This window comes from Malaclemys terrapin, chromosome 17 (genome assembly GCF_027887155.1).
Source record: "Malaclemys terrapin pileata isolate rMalTer1 chromosome 17, rMalTer1.hap1, whole genome shotgun sequence".
In the NCBI taxonomy this organism is placed as follows: domain Eukaryota; kingdom Metazoa; phylum Chordata; order Testudines; family Emydidae; genus Malaclemys; species Malaclemys terrapin.
The window spans coordinates 14,539,353-14,563,820 of NC_071521.1; the positions used below are offsets into that span (position 1 = coordinate 14,539,353).

The window sequence follows — 24,468 nt, forward strand, 5'->3', positions numbered from 1 at the left end:
TCTTAGGTCAGTGGAAGTGCTCTTGGTGAGGAAACGCACCAGCGACCCAAGGAGGGTAGTGTGGACATGCGGTGGCTGTAAGTTAATGTAATATTGGTTGACTTAGGTTTGTAGTATAGACATACCCTAAATATCTTGTGTAGGCAAAACCGCTTGTATGGCTGTGAAGAACTCAAGGTAACTGGTTTGATGGGTTTAAAAAAAATGTCAGATTTTCTTGTAAATATGGTAAAAGGGAAAATAGTTTTTAATGTTGCTGTGTGACATATATACTGTGGTGTTTTAATATTATGATTTTTAAGAAGCTTTAGAGACTTTTACAAGGCTTGAAAATAGTCTCAAAATAAAGACTCTTTTGAAGGCTAAGAATCGGAAGTAATTTCCTATTTCCATCATACTCTGCACCTAATTTGTTTTTGAATTTGTTATTGCCTATTACAGGAAAATGTAATCAATATGCAGGGTTAACTTTGCATTGCATTGGCTTGTGTGGCATCTTATCATCTAACTTTATGTTGTAGAATATTGAGCTGAAGGTTGAGGTAGAAAGTCTGAAACGTGACCTGCAGGAGAGGGAAAAACTGCTCATCAAAGCCTCGTAAGTATGTTGTCTCTCTAAGGGTCTGCAATCTTTCTAGAACTTAGGACTGCCAAGAACTTGCCATGTATATAATGAGTCTTCTTGGTACCTTTCGTACATGAGGATCCCTGAGGATTTTTGCAAACTCATGTTTCGAAATTGCTTCACCTATCTCTGGAGTGAATTACAGTAATTGTTTAAAAGCACAAAGGACCATTACATAGTTAGAATAGGCAGTGAAGAATATCATATCAAATTGAACCTCCAGGAGTATTTTCAGGTAGATAGAATGTAATTGCCAACATTTGGGACTGGCTTAACATCCCAACACTTGTAAAAGATGAAGATATCCTCAGAGCTTAATGGTCACTTGCCATCAGGGCACCTGTTTTGATCTCTCATCCAAAAGATGGTATCTGAAGTGTCACTGTCAGCAGTGGTGGGACATTAGTTCAATACTGATGGAAAGTGAAACATGCCACTTCCCGTTCTTCAAACATCTAAAAAATGTGCACATTTATTATTATTATTATTTATTTTTTAAATCGGGGTTTCTAGTAAATTTGATGAGAATAAGCTCTTCCAATTGATATTATCCAGTGCATATTTAACTTGATTCTGACTTTATCAGTATGTTGTTCAGATTCTTGATTGTGAATGTTACTGTATCTATGTATAAGCTGGAAGAGATGTGTATTGTAGAAAAATTGGATGGCTTGGGAGGACTGGTAATTGGATATAAAACTCTTCACCTCCAGGTGCCTGGTTGAAAACCAATCTAGGTTGGTAGTGACTGAAAGCTGTTACTACCTAACAGTTGCTAAGTGGCATCTGTTCAGTGAATTTAGGTCTCTGTGTAGTTCACCTCACAAAGTATCAAATTGTCACTAATGAGTCCTCTTGTTGGCAGCCTGAAAGAGGCCAAGTTTCTAATGGGGCCCCGAAGACTGAATTGCCCAATTACCCTTAAATATGGTCCGTCCAGATCGTTGTCAAGGCATATGGCTGGTCAGTGTAGGGAAGCATGCACTACTGAAGCTCATGATAGGAAGCAGAATTGAGGAAAAATAATAGGTAAAGCACAATAAAGGTAGGATTGCCACTTCATTACATAAGAAACACAAAGTCCTGAGACTTTTTAAAAAAAGACTCATTGAAAACTAGGGAAAAGAGAATTGCGTAGGGATTTATATATATGTGTACCCTTCAACTAGTTCATTTTCTGTTGTAATGCTGCTTTCTGTAGAAATTTAACATTGCCAGAGGCTTGAGATAATTTTTTGAAGCTTTAAAAACATCAAGATAGTATCACATTTGTACACCTCTACCCCAATATAACGCGACCCGATATAACACGAATTTGGATATAACACGGTAAAGCAGTGCTCCGGGGGGGGGCTGCGCAGTCCGGCGGATCAAAGCAAATTCGATATAACACGGTTTCACCTATAACACGGTAAGATTTTTTGGCTCCCAAGGACAGAGTTATATCGGGGTAGAAGTGTATATATTATCAAAGAAATGATAAACGGCTCTTTCTTATCAACTGTGTCAAGACTTGTGTGGAGAACTCTCATTGCTTTACATCAAGCAGAGACAATACCCCAATCGTTGTTCTATAAATGTAGACCTTTATATTTAATCCGTAAAGTAACATGCAGGTACATTGGAATCCCTTTGCCTATATAATCTGCGTGCCCATGCTTTAAGTGCGTCATACTGTGCAACCATAATCTGATCATGCTAGTACAGTGTCTGTCACCTATGTAAAAACAGGAAAGCTGCCCAATTACCTTGTTATTTCTCAAAAATACAAGCACTAATTATGAGCATGATCCGCACTCTTTTTTTTTTTTTTTTTTTTTAACGCGGAGATTTCTACATCTTGTTCCCGCAGTAAAGCGGTTGAAAGCTTGGCTCAAGGCGGTGATGCTGAAATACAGCGCATGAAAGAAGAGGCTCATAAGAAAGTACAACAAGTGGAAGAAATTCTCACCAGCAGAATAAACCTTTTGGAAGAGGCAAGTCTCCAATATTGAAGAGTAATTGAATTAGTTATTGACTCTGCTGTGCAGAGCTCCCTAGTGCCTTTATGCTCTCAGCTGAGATATTTAGCGTTGTGACCTGCTTAAATGCTGCTTTCAGAGCCGCTGTTTCAGCTTCACTGGAAAAATAGCCAGAATAAAAATAGAATAAATGCCATGAATGGGGAAGCTTTGTCAAATATTATTAAATCTCGGAATGTGGAAGATGGGCAGAGCCCTATGAAGTACTTACTTTTTTAGTGGATTTTGGGTTTGTTTAGAACAAGGCATATTATCTCCTCATTGGGGTTGGGGAGTCCATCTCTTGCAAGGTAGGCTTTTGCAGGAGAGGTGAAAGGTTATCCGTGATACTTGGGGTAATGGGGAATTGGGTTGTGAAAGGTCTTGCCAGCAAGGTCTCTGCTTTGTTAGGAAAGTGAAACCATGCTGCAAGAGGTGGTGTCATTCCACAGGCCCCATAACTCTGGTGTTAGAGACCTTTATATACCAGTATGAGTCTGTGACATGGGGACTTCTAAAGTCTGTGCTCCGTATATGTGACTGAGTTGTGACAGGTCATCTGCAATACCTATTTCTGGAAAGATGGATTGAGAAGTACTTTCTTGTATTTCGCTCACTCGCCTTCCACTCCAGTATCTGCTTTGGTGCTGGTGGGAATTGGATTATGACATTCCATCTGCCAGGTGTTGACTGCAGCAGGAGTCTGGTAGCACATTAATTTGTGTGTCTCTCTGAGAAGGTATCTTAGCAAAACTTTCTGGAACTCCTCTGGCAGTGACGGGTTACCTCTGCCAAATACTGGTCATTGATATGGTTCTGAAGGATTAACAAGGAGCTTGCCCAAGTGTTCCCAACTAACTTATGATAAAACCTGCTGTTCTGGGACATGTGCTCACAGCTGAGTGGCCAGATATTGGGAGCTCTCAGATAGTCCATCCCCCTCCCCCCGCCCCCCCCGAACAGAAATGCTTTCTCATCATCAAGAAGGGAGGCAGAACCACTCAGCAAACAAATTTATATTAAGTGCCTTTTGCTGGAAATGCATGTACCTAGTTCCAGAAATATATATACAGCATATATTGATAACATATCACAACCTGGAACTTGTATAATTTGTCCAGGGGGGGTGAGATTTTGTGTGTGAGTGTGGGTTCCTTCTCTGAGAAAAGATTTCCCAAAAGATGTATACTTGGTGCAGTCTGACATGTTCCAAAGGTATACTCTCCCACTCAGGAAAAAAGAGATACTTTAAGAGAAATTGTTATGAGCTTCAGGATTGTGTTCTCTGTTGGGATGACGTAGCAGTATCCCTAGAGGGGGAGAGCTCCTTCAGAGGGATAGCAGCCACTCCAACCTTCCCTTTAGTTTGCTGGAATCTTAACATTTGTATTCTCAGAGTGTTCTTTTGCACTTCACTGGTGGTGTTAACTTAATGTCAGTGGATGGAGAGAATCCTCTCTGTGCCAAAGGGATCCATCAGACCATTGTTTGCCTAGAACTTCATCAAACAGAAGATTGGCAAATATTCTAATATCAAGGTTATTTTAGTGTTTTCATACAACTTGGAAAGAATAGTGTGGGCCTCTGAGGTTAATTTTCTTTATGCTTCTGAATCAGACAAACATAGGAATATTATTAGTGATATGTTTATATAACACCATAAGTTTACATAGCTTCAAAGGACATAGCCAAGCCATGTTCTCTGTCCTGAAGAGGTTTTGATTTAAAAGTAAACACACACAAGACACAAAACAACTTTTCAGGCGTGGAAGGGTCTGAGCATTACTAATAATAAAGGATTTCCTAAAGAAATCCTTTTTTTGTTTTTGTTTTGTTTTGTTTTGTTTTTTTGTTTTAAATAGCGAATTGAAGATGAGTTTACTTGGCAGATAACAGGGAGACTGTTCTGGGCATAGGGAGAAATGCTCACAGAAGGCACAAAGGCGAGAATGGGGGGAGTAAGGAAGATTGAGAAGTACATAGGGAGACAAAGACAGTGTTGTCTTTGGCTACAGGATATGTTAGAAAGTAGTCCAGCCGTTTGGTTATTTTCAACATAACCACTAAGATCAGTTGCTTCATGTACTCTGGGAGAGTATATATTCTCTTTATCACAGCCAACGTCCTCAGAAAATTCCTGAAGAATTTGGTCAGAATTTAACAGATCTTGCCTATGTTTTGGTTGGCGTTGGGGAGAAAATTCTCTCTGTGGACAGTGTGTGTTGATAGCAGTTCTTGATGAATACTGCGGACAATATATATTGGAAAGGGTACTTCTTGCTTCCATCATAGCTATGAATATCAATTTGATTTTTTACAGAGTAAAACATCTCCTTGATTTAACATCGCCTTGATTTTGATTGTAAATATTTATTTCTCAAGTTCAAGAGTTGTAGGATAAGCCTGCATTGTCTGGTGGAAAAAGCAAAGCATGGCAGTTGGGAGAACTCCGTTTTGTTTCCAGGTCCGCTACATACTTGCTGCAAGTCTCTTCACCTCTCTATACCTAATTTTCTTTATCTGTAAAATGCAGATTGTATACTCATTACTCACGGGTGCATGTTGAGGGTTCATTCATTAATGTTTATAGAGCACTTGCAGATCTTAGTGAAGGGTGAACTAGAGGTGCAAAGTATGTTAAGGATGTTAAACTTACTTAATGATTGACCATATACAATGTTGGGAAGGGAAATGTAGCATGAACTTGCTGAACATTTTGTTTTAATGTTCCAATGCATTATGCTTGTTTATTTTGAGTACAGAATCTTAAAGCTGCCCAAGAAGAAGTGGAAAAAGCCTTTGCAATGACAGAGAGGGAGAAAGTTCTAAGAATGGCTGTCGAACAAAAACTCTCTGGAGTTACAAATACACATCTGAAGGAGCTGGATAGTATTACAGAACTGCCAGAAAAAGACAGGTCAGATTTCTATTGGTAATCTTTCTAACTAATGGAAAATGTTAATTGTTAAAAGGTGATAAAAACAAACCAGTCAATATGAAATAGATTTTAAGGGCTTGATCCTACCCTCAGATGTATCCGAGATCCAGGAGCGTTAATACAAGTGTTGTAAAATGAGCTGTTGAACAAACACAGCAACCAGTGTTACAAGCTACATGTTTCATAGGAAAATTGAGCCTTAAATGTGGTCTGAAAATGAAGAGTGTGTAAGGGCATGTGACCTAGAAACGCATGCACTGCTTTAAAGCATGTTCGTGGCCACATTGCTTTTTATCTGTGTGCAAGAATAATATGCTTATTGAGCCATTGCTGAAGGGGGGGGAGGGGGCTATGATTTGTATGTTTGTACCCATTTCCTGCTTTCATAGTGTTCAATGCTATTCAATCCCATTGACCTGTCCATTGAGGTTAGTAATTCTAGCAGGAATAGAAAATTATTGTTCAGCAGTTTGGACTGTAAATGCTTTGGTTAGTTTTTGGAGGTCTTTGAGTTGATGGGAGATGAAAAGTGCCTGAATCATGAGTTGGTGACTATGAGGCAATGTGAACGTGGGGACAAGTTGGGGGGATGAGGGAGGGAGGGAGGAATATCCGGTTCTGTGCATTTTTCCTCTTTAGAATTAAAACGTCAGAGGTTCTGTGAATATCTGTGATAAAAATGTATATCTAGTCAGCAGAGGTCCTGGCAAAAGTTTTCAATTGTCAGTGAGAGTCTAGGGGAGCTCTTAAACTCTGTCTTCATGGGCTTAACTGTAAAGAATGTCTCTTCCGATTCTTGGATGCTAAACTACACAGTTGGTCCACACTACTAACAGGTGGAAGGTTACATTTGTCTGAGTCCTTTAACTTCCTACGTGTTCTTGGAGTAGTGTCTAAAACAGACTACTGGACTAATGGCAGGTTTAGGTGTGATATTTCATAAATTGTCAGATATAAATGTTTTATACAGTTGGAAAATTGTGAATCCAAACTCTCTAGTGGCATAAGTCATTCACTTGCCCTAATAAGTCTTGATACTTTACCTTAAATCATGCTGTACTGAATACTATGTTGCTTCTGCTTCCCCCCGGCCCTCCCAACTTCAAATCCATCATGATTTTACCAGCTACTGTCCTGAATCCCTTGACCTGGAAACAAATGCTTGATAATTCCTGAGATGTTCAAATCGGGTAAAGCGCTAATTTCTAACTGTAGTAGCTTCTGTGAGAGCAGCTGCTAAAGTGTGGGAGAACAAGGTAATCAGAATGTCTCAATTTTTATGGTCCAGTATTGCATTGATCTACCAGGGATAGATGCTTGGATGCTGGATCAGCACAAATACTTTCGGGCGTAGAAAACTTGAGAACTAATGGAGAAAGTTTACTGTAAGGGCTGAAATATTCACTATGCATGGGTTTGGCAATGTAAGAGTCTAGGAACTTCAGTCTTGAATTACAACCACAACTCTGAGGATATATTTCAAAGTGTTATTCCACCAAACACTGGTGGTGATCCACTGCTTTTGCTACACAGCAGTGGATCTCCAGCTCTTAGTCTGCAGACCACTTCATTGGAGAATGCATCTGTTGGACCTACCTGTACGCCCAATCCCTCCATTATTTGATCAAAAGATTTTATTTTGTAGATTATCAGGAAGACCTCTGTGGACTCCTGGTGGTCCATGGACAGTGGTTTTGGAACTGCTGTTAAATGGGGCTGAAAATTCAACTGTGTTGTGTTTTTTATTTTATTTTTATTTTATTAAATCAGTAGAAGCAAGTTAGATGCAATACAAGCACTTGAGTAAGGAAGGGACTATAACTGACATTTGTCAACACATTCTGTGCAAAGACATTAGGACTCTAATATGTGCTCTAGCTTACATACTTCCTTCCAGTTATATTTTAATATATACATGTTCTACCATTCATTACTTTGTGTGTGTAATATGGAAATTGGTAGGAAGTTGTCTGTACTGATGACTCTTAAATATTAGAGAGCATTTAGATACAGCACTGTTCATGTGGAAAATGTTAGGATGAAAGGGTTAAGCATTTTACTTTCTTACCAGTACTTGAGGAGAGTATTGTTCCTAAAAAATAAAAATTAATTTGATTCTATTAGTTGCTTGCTTTAAATGTTCTGGTTACTATGGAGGGAAAGAGAGGGGTTGGTAATTTGAGAGTGCTTTCCAAAATGTTACCAGTGCTGTTTGTCCTACGGGAGGCCTCCCATAAAATCTACCGCAATGGTTTGGTATTTAGTTTTAGACGATGCAAAATTAATATCCACATCTTTGTAATTTTTTAGACTTATAGAGCAACTGACTCTGTCTCTGAAAAGTAAAGAAGCTATAATTCAGCACCTTGAGGAGGAAAAGTCTCAAAGTCAATCTTGTGATGGGAACTTACCTGCAGAAAAAATCCGAGAACTTACTGTTGCTTTGAGGCATGAAAAAGATAGTGAGATAGAGGTGAGGAAACTGACTGAAAATCTGACCGTTACAAATCTCCCATGGTTAGGTCTTAAGAATAACTGTAAGTAAGTGACTTGAGCTAACTTTTTAGAGGCCTCCTCCATCCCAAATTCCTTTCATTGGTCACCTTGTAGGTTTGGCAGCCATTGTTGAGCACTACTACACTTCATGCTTTTCATTGTTTAGATGTCACATCACAGAGTTTTTTTTTCATTTTTGGGCGGTAACTTTGTTTTCTACACAATTCTGTAACACCTAATATATCACTGTCTCATAACAGAAATCCAGAAATAATCTGCTAGATGTTTTGAGCTGAAGCCAATAGGCATGTAATTCTTATTAAGGCTTCCCCCCTTAATAGAGAACTTTCCTTATGTAATACGGAATATCACATGAAAGTTAAAATGATCTCTTCACTGCTGTGGTCTGCATGGGAGGCTTTGATAGTAGAGGTAGGCCTAACCAGGTCTCATGGAAATAGAGAAGGCCAACCCCCAAATTCTGCAGAGGGAACTATCTACCAGTCACCTGTCTATTTTACGTGCCTTGTGGAGAAAGTCAAACATTATCTTGAATATTGGAAAACAGAAGCAAGTCTTAAGGCTAGTTTGAGGTCTTCAGGGCTCTCCTCATTTATGGTTTGAAGATTGATGGTAGACTCCAAATGATAAATAATGGAAGCTGTCAAGCTTCTAAGAAATTTTATCCTTGGTAGGTTTTGGGTTTTTCTGCTCAAGATAGTGTCTTATGTTCCAATCAATATAAAACAGTGCCTTTCCCTCCTTTCGGCCCTAAATCAAAAAATAGAAAGGAGATCACTTTTAGACTCAGTCTGAGCAGTGGACTTAAAAGTTCAGAAGAGCTCTAGCTCTTTATAGAAACTCATTGAAAGGATTGAAACCTTCAGAAAATCTACCCTGGCTTGATTTGATCAGGAATATCATTTTTGAGGTTCATCAGGCTTAACATAGTTCTTTTAAAATCAGTTTATGGCATGAGGGCCAAAATCAGTTCCTTTATTATTAGGTGACCATGGCTATATCCACCTTAGAAACAGTATTCTTTTCTCAGGGTGTAATAGTGATGAGAGAGATTTGACTAGTATTACTGGTACAATAAATAACCTTTACTGCACTGTCCTCTTAAAGCAGTGGTTCTCAAACTTTTGCACTGGTGACCCCTTTCAAATAGCAAGCCTCTCAGTGCGACCCCCTGCCCCTCCCCATATAAATTAAAAACACTTTTTAATATATTTAACACCATTATAAATGCTGGATTCAAAGCAGGGTTTGGGGTGGAGGCTAACAGCTCGCGACCCCCCATATAATAACCTTGTGACCCCCTGAGGGGTCCCGACCCCCAGTTTAAGAACCCCTGTCTTAAAGATATATAAAAGTATAAGTTGCTGCTGCTTATCTCTCTCTCTTTTTCTGGGGGAAAATTACCCCCCAAAAAGTCTTACTTAAAATGGAGCAGTTTTTAGTAAATCGACTTTATAAGTGTGCCCTGCTGTCATAGATAACTGCCCCTTTAAAAATGCATTTTTTAAACTTGTCAAGCAGAGTTGTCATGTGTCATCAAGGAACATGGCTTTCTTTAGTTTTCCATAGTACAATTCTGTAGAAAGATGTCATTTGGGAGAGTTGTTTTCTAGATGTCTACAATATAGTCTTGTCATAATGTTGGAGTCCTATAACTATACATTTTATTAATTAACTTGGTTTGGAGGCATACTTCTCTTAACAAGCTCCAAAAGAGAGTCTGTATATGAAGTACTAACGGTTTGATTTTTAATAATTAATGATGGTACCCAAAAGCTTAAAGTATTTTTACTTCAGAGTGACAACTATTCTGTTCTTATAGGCTATTAAAATGGAACTTAGAAATGAGAAAAATTGCTTTGAAAAAAAAATCCAGGTATGTTTAAAACTTGTTTCTCTTTGAACATTTATAACATATATGTTGGGGAGTCTTTTTTTTTCTCGTATGTGTTCTTAGATGTAAAGAGTTAGTAATTCAAATTGGATTAAGGCAGAACCTTTGGCAAAATTTCTTTTGTTGTATTAGGAGACAAAGCCAAGGCTCAGTTTATTTCCAAACAGCAAAGTAGATAGTATGCTTGATACTCATGCCCATCCCGGGAGATCAGCTTTCCTTCCTCATATTCCTGTCACAGATCTGTAAGGAGACATCTTAGAGTTGGTCTATAGTCTGCTTTAATAGTTTGACTAATGAGATGTAAGAACTGCATGAGCTAGTGCATTTAATACATACTGTGCATTTATGGTGTATTTTAGTATGAACTTTTTAACTTAGTGCAACCTAATGTAATCTATTTAGTCTCTTCAAGAAGAACTACGAGAGAGGGAGAATGAGCTTAGTGTTGAAAAGAAAAATGGTTTGAAAAGGGATAAAACCATTCAAGGTCTAACTCTTGCATTAAAAACAAAGGAAAAAGAGGTATGTTGATTGTATGTTTCTGGTTAGAAGTATCCAGGTAATTTAGGAGCTAATCCATCTGAAGCCACTGTCTTTCAGTTGATTTGAGTAGGCCTTGGAGCAGGCCAGTAGTACAGATCCAAACAGTTCTGTGGAAGACTGTAGGTCATATTTGCTACTTGAAATCTGAGTGTGATAGCTGGAGTTTTGATATTTGGGCCATGGAAAAAAGATACATGACTGAACTGATACACTTGCTCTTGAGAGATGGGAAGAGACAGCTTCTTACTGAATCCTCAGAAGCAATTGTAGAGCTGGCAGAAAGGCACAAGCTATAATACCTTGTGTGGTGAGAATGAGCTTAATATTAACAAAAGCCAGGGTAGTGGGGGGCCACCTTCAAATGAAGGTCAGATATTTGTGGAACATTGTGGACATATAGCACAAGTTATTGAACTTATATGTATAGTTATTGTACTGCTTTCTTTACATACAAAGCTCAGTTGGGCATTCAGTGTTTTATGAAGTTTTTTTTTTTTTTATGTTTGGGTGAATAAACAATTTGATAGTTTATTATCCAGCTCTGCCCATTTAGAAAGATCTTTGTTTTGACACTGTCACTTTTTTGATACTTGTATTCATGCATCCATGAGTATTTCTTTTGTCTAAAGAATGAAGAACTTAATTCTGAAATTGAAGAACTAAATGTTTCATTGGCTAAGGCAAGAGAGGCCACACACAAAGCTCAGATCCAGAAATTCAAGGTAAGATACAAACAATTTCAATTGCTTTTCAATATTTTCATGCAGAAGGTGCACTGGGTGAGGAAACTAAAACTAATTTAAAATGTTTAATTGTTCTAATTGTTAAGCAAATTGCCTAAAGTAATTCAGTTTAAATTATGGAACACTGAAAGTACAGCTGTCTCATTACTATCTTGTTCCTCAATTCTTTTTCTTAATAGCAATTGTGAGAATGCATAATTAAATTAAAAAGAGTCCTCTTTAAATGTAAAATAAGAATAGATTTTCATAAATTTCCAATATTATGGAGGCATGGATAGAAACTCCATTTTTTAGGTGTTGTAGAGCTTTCTTACTTAGTGTAGGAAGAAAAAAAACACTAGCTTTGGTAAACTCCAGTGATCAGTTTAAATTTGTTGATGATCTCACAAGAGTTGAATAAAAATGTACTGCATGTGTTGACACTAGTCTGGACCATGCCAGGGAAGATAGAAGCCACTCAATTTCTTTCCTCTCAAATCTCAACTGGTGGTGCTGGGTAACTTCTCATCCACTACAGAAGTCTTTCTTGAGGGTTTTTGAAGAGTTCTTTTGTTGTTTCTTTTATTCGCTTATATGAGACCACTTGGGAAGATCGTGAAAGATTTTGGGCTGCATCGCCATAAGTGTGGTGACGGCACACAGCTGTCTCCTTTTCATTAGCAGACTAGGAGTGGGTGTGTGAGACTTGGCGTTTTTGTTTTTATTTTGTTTTTTGTAATAGGTGTGAAATGTTTATTTTAGAACAGTGGAATGTTTGTAATAAAACAGTGGACGTTAATAACTTCCATGTGTGCAGAGGAGAAAAGGACTTTGTTAGTTCGTGCAATATAAAGGGCTCATTTTATGGAACAGGAGGCCTTTTGTAAAATGAATATTGGACTTCAAAATAGTTCACAGAACCAAAAATCCCATCTTATCTTTGTGCATTTGTCTTCAATCCAAAAACTAATAAAACACAGATTCCCAAAGTGAGTAACTAAAATAACACTCACTCATTAAAAACAGAAAATGATGTTCCGTCATGAGGTTCCTTCTCTTCCTGATCTCTGTGGAAAGAGACGCAGGAGTGTTATATGTGCTAATGTATGTGCACCAAAGCTACTGAGGTATGTCTACACAGCAAAGACAAACCTGTGGCTTGAGCTTGCTTGGGCTGTGGGACTCTCCCATCCCGCAGGGTCCTAGAGCCCGGACGCCATCCCAAGCCCAGAAGTCTACACAGCAATGAAACAGTTCTGCAGCCTGAGTCCCATGTGCCTGAGTCGCCAGCCATGGGCTTTTCTTTGCTGTGTAGATATACCCTGAACGGCCTGAATCTTAGTGACTGCTGGCATTTTTGCTTTGAATTGAATTGAAGCAGTCACAATCTAATGAAACAGGAGCTTTTAGCTCAAAAATTAGTATTGCTTTATAAATTGATCTCGGAAATGAAAAAAGGTTTAAAATAAAAAAGCAACACACTAAACTTGGTGTAAATAATAAACTGTTATCCCCAGTTCTGTAACAAATAGCTTTTGGCCTCTGAATGGACATGTTGGAACCCTTTCAGTTTTACACGAGTAGAGTCCCATTTAGTGAAATACAGTCCGTCCACCCTTCCTTTTATAACTTTGGTCTTGTGAATGGTGTTAGTTTTATAAAGTTGAAAACTAAACTCTCCTGTCTGCAGAACCAACGTAGCATGGTGGGTGGCAAAGCGAACCTTTCCCCTCATTATCTTGCCAGTTAATTTCAACACTGCGTTGAAGGGACCTCTGCTCTGGGTCAGTCAGTAAATCAAGCTGCATGGCCCATTCCTTCATTATCATTTCTGCTGTGATCATTAACAAGGAGGCCAACTACAGTGGTTTATATGATCTGAAGTGAACAGCGACTGCCTTCCAGTTGATATGCACAACATGCTTAAGACTTGGTCACCACTGATAGCCTGGATGTGAAAAACTTTATTTACTATTATCACTTCCAAAAGCCCCAAATTATTCTCATTTTCACTCTAGACTCCTTTGCAGTTCAACTTTTATTGTCTAAACTTTAAGTTACCGAATTACTTGTTAGCCCAACCTGGATCTCATTGAAGGCCTTTTTTACACTGAAAATTATCGTAATTACCCCAAAGAAGGTAATGTTCCTATGCTATTTGGATAATTGATATTGCACTGAATTTTGCAAGTTGAATGAAATGTTGGAGGGAGAAAGGGGAAGAAAAATAGGCAGGAGTGTAGACTTCTGAGCTTCATAAAGCACATGTACAGATGATGAATGCTGCTTTCTCTTCTAGGGTGCTGAGGATTATCAAGCTCTCTTGATGGAAAAAGAAACCCTCCTTGCAGAGCTGCGTTCCGAAAACCTTACAAAAGATACAGAGAACCGTAAACTACAAAGGAGGATTAAAAGGACTGATCAAGAGCTAAATGATTTGACTCTAGAGAGAGAGAAAATGGAGAGGGAACTGGATGAAGCACAACTACAGAAGAGTAGAGGCGACAAAACCATTAATGTTGTTATCACATTTTTCTCTTTTTTTTTTTTTTTTTTTAAATAGTGGATGAAGTTTAATCTAGCATGTCTTTCCTTTCTAATATATTCACTTCTGCACTCTAAATTTCAATTGAATTGTTTTGAAAGTTAAATGCAAGTGTCCAAAGTCAGTCTTCAGGACGATATGGCTGAGAGGATTAAGACAAGTTTTGGGGGTGTATCTTTTAAGTTGTTCTAACTGACTGGGGCATGTTCTTCAGATCTTATTTTTAATTAAAGCCATCTGGTTGAGTCCTATATAAAATCAGTAAATAGAAAAAAGTTAATTTTTAGACAGTCTCTCAATCTTCCTGTAGGTAGAATCTCTAATTTTTCTAGTAGTGTACATTTATGATAATTTTGTCATATCTGTCAATTTACAAAATATGTAGCCTATCTTAAATTACACTACTCTAATTTAAACTATTTTCTTTCCAGCCCTGTTATAGTATAATAGCAAATTATTTAAGGGTTACAACCTTGAGCTGAATTCTTGCTTGTTTTTACCATCCCATCTTGTTCTCTGTAAATTCTGTACTTTTTAATTTCCGTTTCTATTTGTAAAAATCTCATTAACAAAGGATTGGCTGCTCACAATCCAAAACAAGCCTTAAGTGCTGTGTCTGTTTGTTAATTTCTCTGCAGCTCTCTACTTTAGGACCTTTCACCTTGCTTTCCTGTCTAGACTAGCACATTCTGTTTCAGAAAGCAAGGCTCCTGCAACAAAGTGAAAGAACAGGTTTCCATCTTTCCTTATTTTGAGTAAAAGCTGTGCCTCGTGCTGCGTGCCTAGCTTAAAGCACAACTTTGTCTACTTGTGTGTCTGCTCATGTGGATTTTATTTTAATCTTCTCACCTGCTGCTTCAGCGAGGGCTGGTTTGTTCTGACAACAGCAGGAACAAAGGGGTTGAGCTTTCTCCATTGGGCATGGTCAACTCATAAAAATCCCTATTGCTGCCTTTCAGCAAGGACTGACCTTGAGCCATGTTGAATTACACAGAAGACGGAATGAGCTTGCATCTGTAGACAAAAAAGATTGCACAGACAGACTGAACTCTGTTTATTATTAAAGGGTGTATAGTTACATAGTGACAGGCTAGTCATATGAAGGTGTCAATGAGGTTATGCTCTGTATTCGAGCAGCTTCTGCCACTGTTAAATGTTCTCGGCTGGGGGCACTGTACTCCAATTATTAAAGGCCTCTCACTGCACCAATTATAGACGAAATTTGCAGTAGACTCTTGCAATATTGTCTAAATCCAGTAGAGGGGTCTCTTTCCCTGTAAACAATATATATTTTTCTCTACAATATCCGTTTATTTTAGTTGTAGCTTTAGTTTGATCTCAGGTGCAGTTCATTTGCCATCGCAGAATCTCTGTCCCTGCTGTTCCTTGAAATTTCTTCAGTGTATTGAGTTTAGAAAAAAAAAAAGAGAATGGATGATTCCTGTCATTACAACAGCCATAAAAAGCACATTTTATTGATTTAAAGTATTTTATCTTCAACTGTCTTCTCTACCCACAACCTTCATCTTCTCTTAAGGGAGCTGGAATATAAATGTGTACAGGAAGGACAGTTTTGAAGGGGGATTCACATAGTTACAGCCCTTGGAGAAGTCTGTTTGACTCAATTATGGCCAAGTTCTTCATGTATGTGATTAAGTTCCTTGGGGAAAAGTGTCCCTGCCAAAAGATGAGCAGTCTTAAAAATTACATCCCTCATCTACTCCTACTCTTAGGTAGTTTCACCACCTCTGCTTCAGTTGCGGAGCTGCAAGTACATTTGGATCTAACATTGCCTGTGAATTGTGGCTCACTGAGTAGAGGGTATGTGGGAGTAAAAATGTATGCTATAATATCTTGCTCTTTAGTAAAATGGTTTTCTGTTTCTCAATCTGATGCAAACATTTTATGTGAGCAGCCTTAAAAAAGCTGTTCTATTATTATTTTCACATGGCCTGGCATACAGTTAAATAGACATAAAACTAACAAAATGGACCTGAACTGTATAGGACCCTTTATCCAAATTCATAGTTAGATGCCATTTCATCTCTTTCCTGTTTTTAAGGTGTTTGGGATATTTTTAATGACCTTTCACACAGAATAATCATTATCTATTTCTGTAAATAACAATATCAAAACAAGCTAGTGGGATTGTGTCAAAGAGAGAGGCCCATGAGGGGTGCCTCCACCCAACTTCTGACCTGGGCAGTATAGAATGATCAAGGAAATATTTTGGTAGAGTATGGGGTAGGCCTGTGTATTGGAAAAAGTGGAAAAGATCAGTTAAGTTTAGTATGTGAAAGACTTGGAATTTGTTCACCCAAACCATCAACATAAATCACTAAGATCTTCCTCATGATGAATAGGAATAGGGACTGCTTCAAAATGGCTACTCTGTCCTACTTTCATATCCTCTTTGTTCAGTGGATTTGTAGCTAGCTTCAACTAATTAAAAACAAAACAGGAACATCAACAACAAAAGAACACACCACCCCAGCCTTATGTATTAGCTGGCACTTAATCATCTGCTATTTTTTTGTCTTTAAGCGGGAACTATCTTTGGACAGTATCTCAACATTATCAGCTACGGCTAGTTTAGTTGCTAAAACAATCAACTATTGAGATACACCTTGTTTAACAAAGTGCTTCTTATAGAATGACCAGGAATAAAGATCAACACATCTTAAATATCGTGTGTGTGTGTGTGTGTATATGTGTGTGTGTGTGTATATATACACATACACACACACACACAACATGGTCTCAATATTAGGTAAAATTCAAAATCCATGAGTTTGTTCAAACTCTGATGGTGAAATATGTTAAGTAGCTTTTCTATCCTGTTCTAAATACAGGCAATTAAGGTATATTTCTCCGTTATAGTCATGTTTGATCAGTTGGTTAGGAAGTGCACAATAACTCATTAGCCAGAATTTACCACCCGCTCTTCCCTCTTGAAATTAAACTGAAAGAGAGGTTTCGAGGCTTCAAGCCTTAATTATTCATCAACCTGTTCCCCATCTGACAAAGAGGGGAGGTACTCCTGTGTTCAACCAATATTAGTTATAATCTTTCAGATTCATTTTTTCTAAGTTCAACTAACTATCATTAATCATAGAAAAAATCCCTTGAGACAGAGGTTGGCAGAAAGCATTGTAAAGGGCTGTAGCTACCATATTATCCGTGTAACTCAATGTATAGAAACCAATAGACTTTCTCCTATTCAAGCAATCTACTGTAGTGAGGGGTAGTTTTGTGTGTTATAGAATCCTAGCCTATGCAAAGAAAATAATTTTCAGTTCCGGTCATGGCTTAGTCTAGCAAGGATTTGGAAATCTCATGGCCTGCACTACTGTCTCTACAGATGGACACATAGAATCCTTTACATTCTACTACACTACATATTGTCCATTCAAAATCTCCCCCTTCCCCCCTGCCATTAATATCTGTTACTCCAGGGAGGAAGCAGTCTCTGTGCCTTTCTTGACAAGTACTGCTTTTTAGATCATGTAAGGAGGAGAAAAAAGGTTCTTTTCTGTCCATGCCTGCTTACGACTTCTCTCCATAAAGCTGTCTCTGACTCTTCTTTATCAAAGCTAATAAGTTTCTGGGCTCTAGAAGAGTGTTAGATCACAAGTGTTTAACTTTAAAGTCTTAGCTGCCTAAAACAAGATGAAGGTCGGTCAGTCAGTCAGTCTCCAAATGTAGTGGGGAAAAATGCAAAAATTAAAGTCAAGGTGTGAGCTATAGAATGCATCACTAAAATCATAGCTCTTCAGTCAGGCCTTGAATGCCAATTTACATGTTGCAAATGAACATGATTGATGTGACCCAAATAAGGAATTCCATAACTTGGAGCCGAAGCAACTACAGTCATGCAATTTCATACCACCTTCAAAAAGGTCATTCTGTCCTACCCTGGAAGTTGTATTAATGGTCACTAACTAGGTGGAAATGGACATGCATTTGAGGACTAGTGTATGTATGAGAGCGATGGTGGTATGCCTTCAGCAAACACAAAGTTTGGGACTGATCCTTCAGTCTTCACTTAAATAGTCTCTACTCCAAGCTCGTAATCCCTCTGAACTCAGCTGGACTACTTGCATTAGTTAGTTTGCAGATTTGGGGTCTGAAGTGGCTATTAGTGATTTCTTAAAGTGAGTGCCAATATTCAGCTAAGTAAAGCAAAAGGCAGTGTAAATAATTGGTATTTAATGCACAAAAAAAAAAAAAATAAGGGTCTGATGTGAACTTCCATAAAGCAAGTAATTAAGTCAAGAAAATCACACACAACTTAATAAACAGATTGCCACTAAAGTATAACCATTGTTATTTCTCTATACTTAGAATAGAAGTAACTGTGATGTGTTAAATACCAGTCTGGGTAAATGTTCTTTATGGGTGACTACTGTGTGTGCAATATGCAAAATATTTAGAGCATACACTTCTTTAGTAATGAAAGTTAAGCTAGTGTTCCGTAAAACTCATCAGGGTCTACGGGGTTTTAAAAACGGTTAAAGTAACGCAAACTAGTGTATCTTTTAAATGACATCAAAGCAATTTTTGACAACTGCTCTTTTGTTGGTAGGCATCTTCTTCCATTCTATTATACAATCCTTGCACTGAACATTTTTGAAATAAGAGTTGTCAAACAAGACCAATATAGAAACAAGACCACTATAGGACACAAGCTGTCCCTCCTTCCCTTCTTACTCTTGAAACTTCTAGCAAAATCACCATAAACAGATCATTTTACATGGAAGCAACTAATGACTGATGCTGGAAGTAGGGTGGGGGGAAGAGGAAGACTGAGAAACCAAATTACCGTTATGTTTTGTTCCCTTGTCCTACGCTGCCTCTTTCCTCCATACTGTGACTGGAATCTGTCTAGTAATAAAATGTATCGTGCTAGTGCTTGATCCTGTAAACACTCTCCTATATATAGTTCCATTGTTTTCAGGATCGATCCCTTTAGTGGTCAAATGTTAGGAAGTGGACATATGTCATTTTTGAAACACACTTTGCCCAAAGACTTCGGATGGGATGCACCCTCTTGACCCCACATATAGCCTTCCCTGAAGATGAAGGACTTCAAACAGACAAGGGAAATGATTGATAGGAGAATTAGGAATGTAAATAGGTAGAACATATGGAAGTTTGTGACTGTCTCTCTGACAAAATAAGGGGGTAGTATTATTTGTATTACAGTAGTGCCTAGAGGCAGCAACCAAGATCCTGGTCTCATTATACTTGCCCTTGTACATGGATCCAGTTAGAGACAGTCCCTGTGCTGAAGAGCTTACAGTTTAAATAGACACGACATGAATTTGACTGATGGGAAACTGAGGCACAGAGAGAGTACGTGAGGGTCACACAGGAAGCATTTATGGAGCCCACTCCAGTGCTTTAATCACAAGACTAACTGTTCTTCCCTGGTTGGTGTCTAAAGCTCATGCCATAAGGGAAGGGAAATGTTTTAACACTTCTGCCTTTTGGTTAATGCAAGAGCAACTAGTAAAACAACCGTAGTGCAAGGATTTCTATGGTGTGAATGGAAGAAGGAAAAGATGACAAATTGAATTACCACTAAGCCATTTTCTCCTATTTCTGGCAAAGGCATAAAATTGCTTTGATTTAAGAAATGAATGTTCATGCTGACTGACAGTGACAAAGTGTGTGTGTGTGAGAGAGAGAGAGAGAGAGAGAGAGAGATTTTCTACTGCCTTTGAGTCCAGTTATTCTGAAGGAAAGGCATTAAGACAATAATACCATAGATTAATGTAAGACAGTATTGACATCTCACTCTTAAAGTTTTATTGCCTAAACTTTATTCTTAAGATGCTAAAAGGAAGACAGTGACTTAGATACATTCTTTAGAACATTCAGTGATAGGAGTAATTTAAAGCAATGGAAAGTTAAACTAATAACATGGGTTGTCACTCAAGTTTTTTGTGAAGCTGATTTTCTAAATATTCAGTTTCATCTTTTTGTAGGACCTTAGAAATCAGCTAGAGAAATTACATGGTGAAATGATTGAGAGAGAAAAAGCAGTGGAACATCATTACAATATTCTTTTGAGTGAAAGCAATCAGAAGTTGCAGAGTCAAGAACTAGTTATCAAGCGACTAACAGACAGTGTCAATCAAAAGGATCTATTGCTTCAGGTAGGTAGACTTAAGCTGAAATGAAAAATGAAAACTTATCACTTGATTTTGTATGAGGAATGATTACAAAATCCCATTTTTGTTTGGAATTACTGTTGATTTTCATGATAATCCTCTACTTTTTATAATATTGTATTTGCAGAATAGATACATAGCTGTGTCGCTTTCAACAAGAGTTCTTATTAGGGTTTATGAAATTTAGGGCGGGGGAGGGAGGAAGCTTTGCCAGTGTTCATGTAGAGATTTTGCTGTTGTAACGAGGTGCTTTAAAAGGTCCCAAAGCATCCAGGGTATTCATAGAAATGTAGGGCTGGAAGGTATCTTGAGAGGTCACCAAGTCCATCCTCTCACATTAAGGCAGAACAGGTGTTTTTCTAACCACATCTTTAAAACCTCCAGTGATGGGGAATCCACACCCTCCCTTGGTAACCTGTTTCAATTTGCTCCCCAGAAACTAGAAGTTAAGGAATGGGTATTGATACTGAACTGCTCTCTCATCCTTATAAGGAAGTTCCTTCAAACCGGGGCTAAGGTACATTGATGGGCAGCTCCAGGGATGCCTGTAGTGCTCCTGCTTAAACCTGTTCTGTGGATAAAAGATGCTCTCTAGCAAAGTCAGTAGGAATTGAGGGTGTTTGCACCTTACAGGATTGAGCCCAAACTGAGTACCATACTTTAGTGTATCAGTGCTGCTAATTTGGCATTTTCTATGCTCTCTAATTTAACTATTTAAATATAAAAGAATTTTGAACATTTTGGACATTAATGGGCAATCAAAGAGGGTCAATATGCTATCTTTTTCTCCTACTGTGGTTTTGCATTGGACTTTTTTTCACCAGATAACATAGAATGTACTTGAAATAAGTTGCTTTTGAAGTTTCTATTAATAGTTATACATTTTTTGCACTAGTATTAGTAAGCTTTGCAGGATTTTCATTACATGCATTATTTTGTTTCGCTAGAAACTTGATGCAGCAATTAAAGAAAAGGATGTAGAACTTCAAGGACTTGTTAAAAAGTATAAAAACCTTTTAAAAGCTAAAGAAGATCTTGAGTTGAAGAATGAAGACTTAATAAAGGAAAAATGTGCTTCCGAGTCTCAGCAGTCAATCATCAAGATTGTCAAAGAGTTGGAGGTAAGTTTCACTCAACCTTGGCCTCTACAGATAAATAGAAACATTGGGCCTGATCTGCCTCCGATTGGAAATCACTGGGGATTTTCCCATTGATTTCAAAAAGGTGGGATCAGGTAAATTGTAATTAACCTATATAGCACAGGGCAGTGTTTCTCAATCTTTTCAGCTTGACAGCCCTTATTTTGGAGGGTAAAAACAAAATAAAAGACCCCTTTTATAGTATATGTAAGAGTAAAAAATGTATCTTTGATAACAATGGCTCTACTTTGTGTGTGTTTCAAGAGGCTGTTTGCAGTGCTTTTGTAACCATGTTGGTCCCAGGTTTTTAGAAAGACAAAGTTGATAGAGAGAATACATGACCTTGAAGGATAAGGGAGTGGGGGAGTGAGTTTTTCTTTGCTTTGAAATGTAATACAATTTTCAATACCTTGTGACCTTTTTTGACCTCTTGGAGGTTGTGATCAACAAATTGAGAAACACTGACATAGGGTAATAGAATCAACCCATTATAATTTAGGGTAATGGAATTAGCCAGTGTAAACCAGGATTAACCCATTAAAATTAACTCAGTTCAGGATTATTATAATTTGTGCAACTGATGAAACCTTTGTGTGGCAGGAGGAAAGAAACCAGCCTTGATTAATCATTTCATCATCTATTTTCTCTAATAGCTGACTTCAAGGTCTTAAGAGTGTATATTATTATTATTGTTTACATAGTACCATAAGCATACTCTGCACTGAACACTAGTGAATTATGTGAAAATACAAGTCTGTGCCCCAAACAGTTTAAAATCTGAAGGCACAAGCAGGCAAAATTCTGTATAACGCAGAACAGATAGTTGTATGGTCACTATGGCTGGAATATTTCACTGAACATTTAGGTTTTTGGATATGTTACTGAAGGAGGAGGAGAAGGGAGCTTGGTGTACTTCTAACAGGGAAGAGGAAAGAGTGTACGAAGTTGAGTGAGCAAAGGAGACAAAAGGAGCAGTCAAGTAAGAATTTTGTGTACAGTTGGGGCGGGAGATGTAGGTGGAAATGAAGGTAAATTTAAGGAAAGAATACTGTACTAAGTTAAAAGCGAAACTAGTACAGAGACTTCTGAAGTGGGGACATGTGGTGAGAACTGGAGGATGGATAGATAACATGGCTGTCTCTTTCATTTGACAATATAAAGAAGAGTTAGGATGGCTTAGAGATGTCGCCAGAAACCTGAGGTCATAATACAAAATCATAGTATATACATTTTGGTTACTATATATAGTACTCTGGTACCAGCAAAACAATCACATACAGATGTGAAGATTTTAATCCTATTGTGAGACATTACCTACTGTCTCTGTCAATGTATGTTTTTGTTCTTTTAGTGCTTTTATCGTGTGCAGGTAGAGAACAAATAGGCTTCATTTGAAGGCACACATTAAGTTTCTTGTCTTTTTCCTATTATTTCAGAGAACTGTTTAAATTCAAATCTCCAAAAGGGCAGTTAAATAGAAGCAGTAATCACTTCACTTGTTTCACAGTGTACCATTCATTAGTGAAACCTGCTCAAGGACATACACCTGCTGTGCTATGTAGACTGTTGAATTAATTCCCTATGAGGGTAACAACACCATTGCCCTGGGCAAACCCAAAATGAATTAGTAGGGGACACATAAGCACAGACTGGGACTTAGTGGATGTGTGGTAAACTCACAGTTGAGGAGACGTATCAGTGTTGGCTACAGTATGCAGCAAACCCATAAGCAGAAAAAAATAAAACCTGTGAAAAGTCAGAGATTTTGCCTCTATATTTATCTGCAAGAGAAACACATCGAACAAAACCGACTAGACTTCATTCACAGAGCTGCCCCCATGAGGAAAAAGTAAGATGCTACAATGATCTCCATCTCTGGAGATATTTAAGAGTAAGTTAGAGAAATGTCCATCAGGGATGGTCTAGACAGTAATTGGTCCTGCCATGAGGGCAGGGGACTGGATTCGATGACCTCTCGAGGTCCCTTCCAGTCCTAGAATCTATGAATCTATGATGGACTCGTATAGAATTAATGAAAATGAAAACTAACTGCCCCCTCTTCGACCGTACCGTCCCATACAGGTGTACAGCCAGAAATGAGAACAATGACAAATGGAGCTATGCATAGTAATGACCCAATGTCAACTTCTAATCACTAATCCATTCTCTTGTGCTAGTTCACTCCTTGACTGAGAACAATACCTAATCAAAGCCCATTCTCCTCTCAGCTCCACCAGTGTCTAAGATCACATCCTGGAAGAGCCCACAATGGCATATTAATAGTACGTCTTTGGACACTGATTATCCAAAGCTGTGTTCTCATTGGCTGATTTGGCCTCTTTGATGAAGTTACAGAGCTGCACCATTTCCCAGCCAAGTGCGCAGTTGGAATCTCATCACCAATAAATACAAGACACTAAATCCCATATTTTAGCATAGCTGCTGCTTTAAAGTTTAAGAAACCAATTTGGGAGGTGCTGCAACTTAGCTCTTAATATCTTTTTACTTTAAAAAAGTAAAGATAAATTTTAAAGCAACTCATCTGAAGCACTGCTGGGTGCCTTGGCCAGGATGGGGGAGATAAAAGGCAGTTTCTAATTGAAGTTTGGATTCATGAGCCACAGTAGTGAGCTAGTGGAGAGAGAGAATGTGTGCACTGGTAATTGGGTTAGTCATGCAACTGCGGACTCCTCTGATATCTGTGAAGTCTCAGAATGATGCATTGTGGGGTTTACCACTAGAGAATGCAGAAATGCAATGGACTCCTATGTAATTTTGAAAATATTTGTTATTTCTGTACTTAATGCCCTTTTCCCCATTCTCTCCACCCAGCCTTGTTAGTGGGGCCATTTGTCACACACATATATTTTAATTCAGTTGTTCCAAACTTTGCAGTTCAATTTAGTACCAACAAAAGCAACAGAATTTATGAGATGAGGCTCTTGCTCAATCCTTTAGTTATGCTTCCAGGCTCTGGTGTTAAAACAGGGTGCCCATTTTGTAAAGCATGTGCTTCAGTAACTGGGCACAGAGGTATCCGTTTTTAACTCTAAATTGATTTTGTAGGTGTAAATAAAATCTGTATAATTATTGTAATGTAGCTTTTCTGTGCTAATGCACCTTTCCAAGAAAGCGAGCTACTTTATACAACACTTGATGCGGAAATAGGAAATCTCGTTAGCTGATACCCCCATGGTAAAACTGACTTCTCGGCCGACACAAAGCACATCCTGTCTAGGGTTACCATATGTCCGGTTTTTCCCAGACATGTCCGGCTTTTTAGCAATCAAACCCCCGTCCGGGGGGAATTGCCAAAAATCCGAACATGTCGGGAAAATGCCGGCCGGGCACTTCCCCTCCCGCTGC

At 38.3% G+C, this 24,468-nt stretch overlaps 1 protein-coding gene across 4 annotated transcripts in view; it reads left to right on the forward strand.

Annotated features, from left to right (window-relative positions):
- CDK5RAP2 (CDK5 regulatory subunit associated protein 2) overlaps positions 1-24,468 on the forward strand; it is a 101,598-nt gene that overhangs the window by 10,282 nt on the left and 66,848 nt on the right. For 3 of the 4 annotated variants that reach the window (XM_054007341.1, XM_054007344.1, XM_054007343.1), the window contains exons 5-14: positions 522-598; positions 2,478-2,601; positions 5,388-5,542; positions 7,874-8,036; positions 9,903-9,956; positions 10,380-10,499; positions 11,150-11,242; positions 13,542-13,760; positions 19,778-19,948; positions 20,911-21,084. In XM_054007341.1, the coding sequence (XP_053863316.1) occupies positions 522-598; positions 2,478-2,601; positions 5,388-5,542; positions 7,874-8,036; positions 9,903-9,956; positions 10,380-10,499; positions 11,150-11,242; positions 13,542-13,760; positions 19,778-19,948; positions 20,911-21,084 (1,350 nt within the window). The remainder of the gene's footprint in view (positions 1-521; positions 599-2,477; positions 2,602-5,387; positions 5,543-7,873; positions 8,037-9,902; positions 9,957-10,379; positions 10,500-11,149; positions 11,243-13,541; positions 13,761-19,777; positions 19,949-20,910; positions 21,085-24,468) is intronic. The other variant, XM_054007345.1, reaches the window with a different exon arrangement.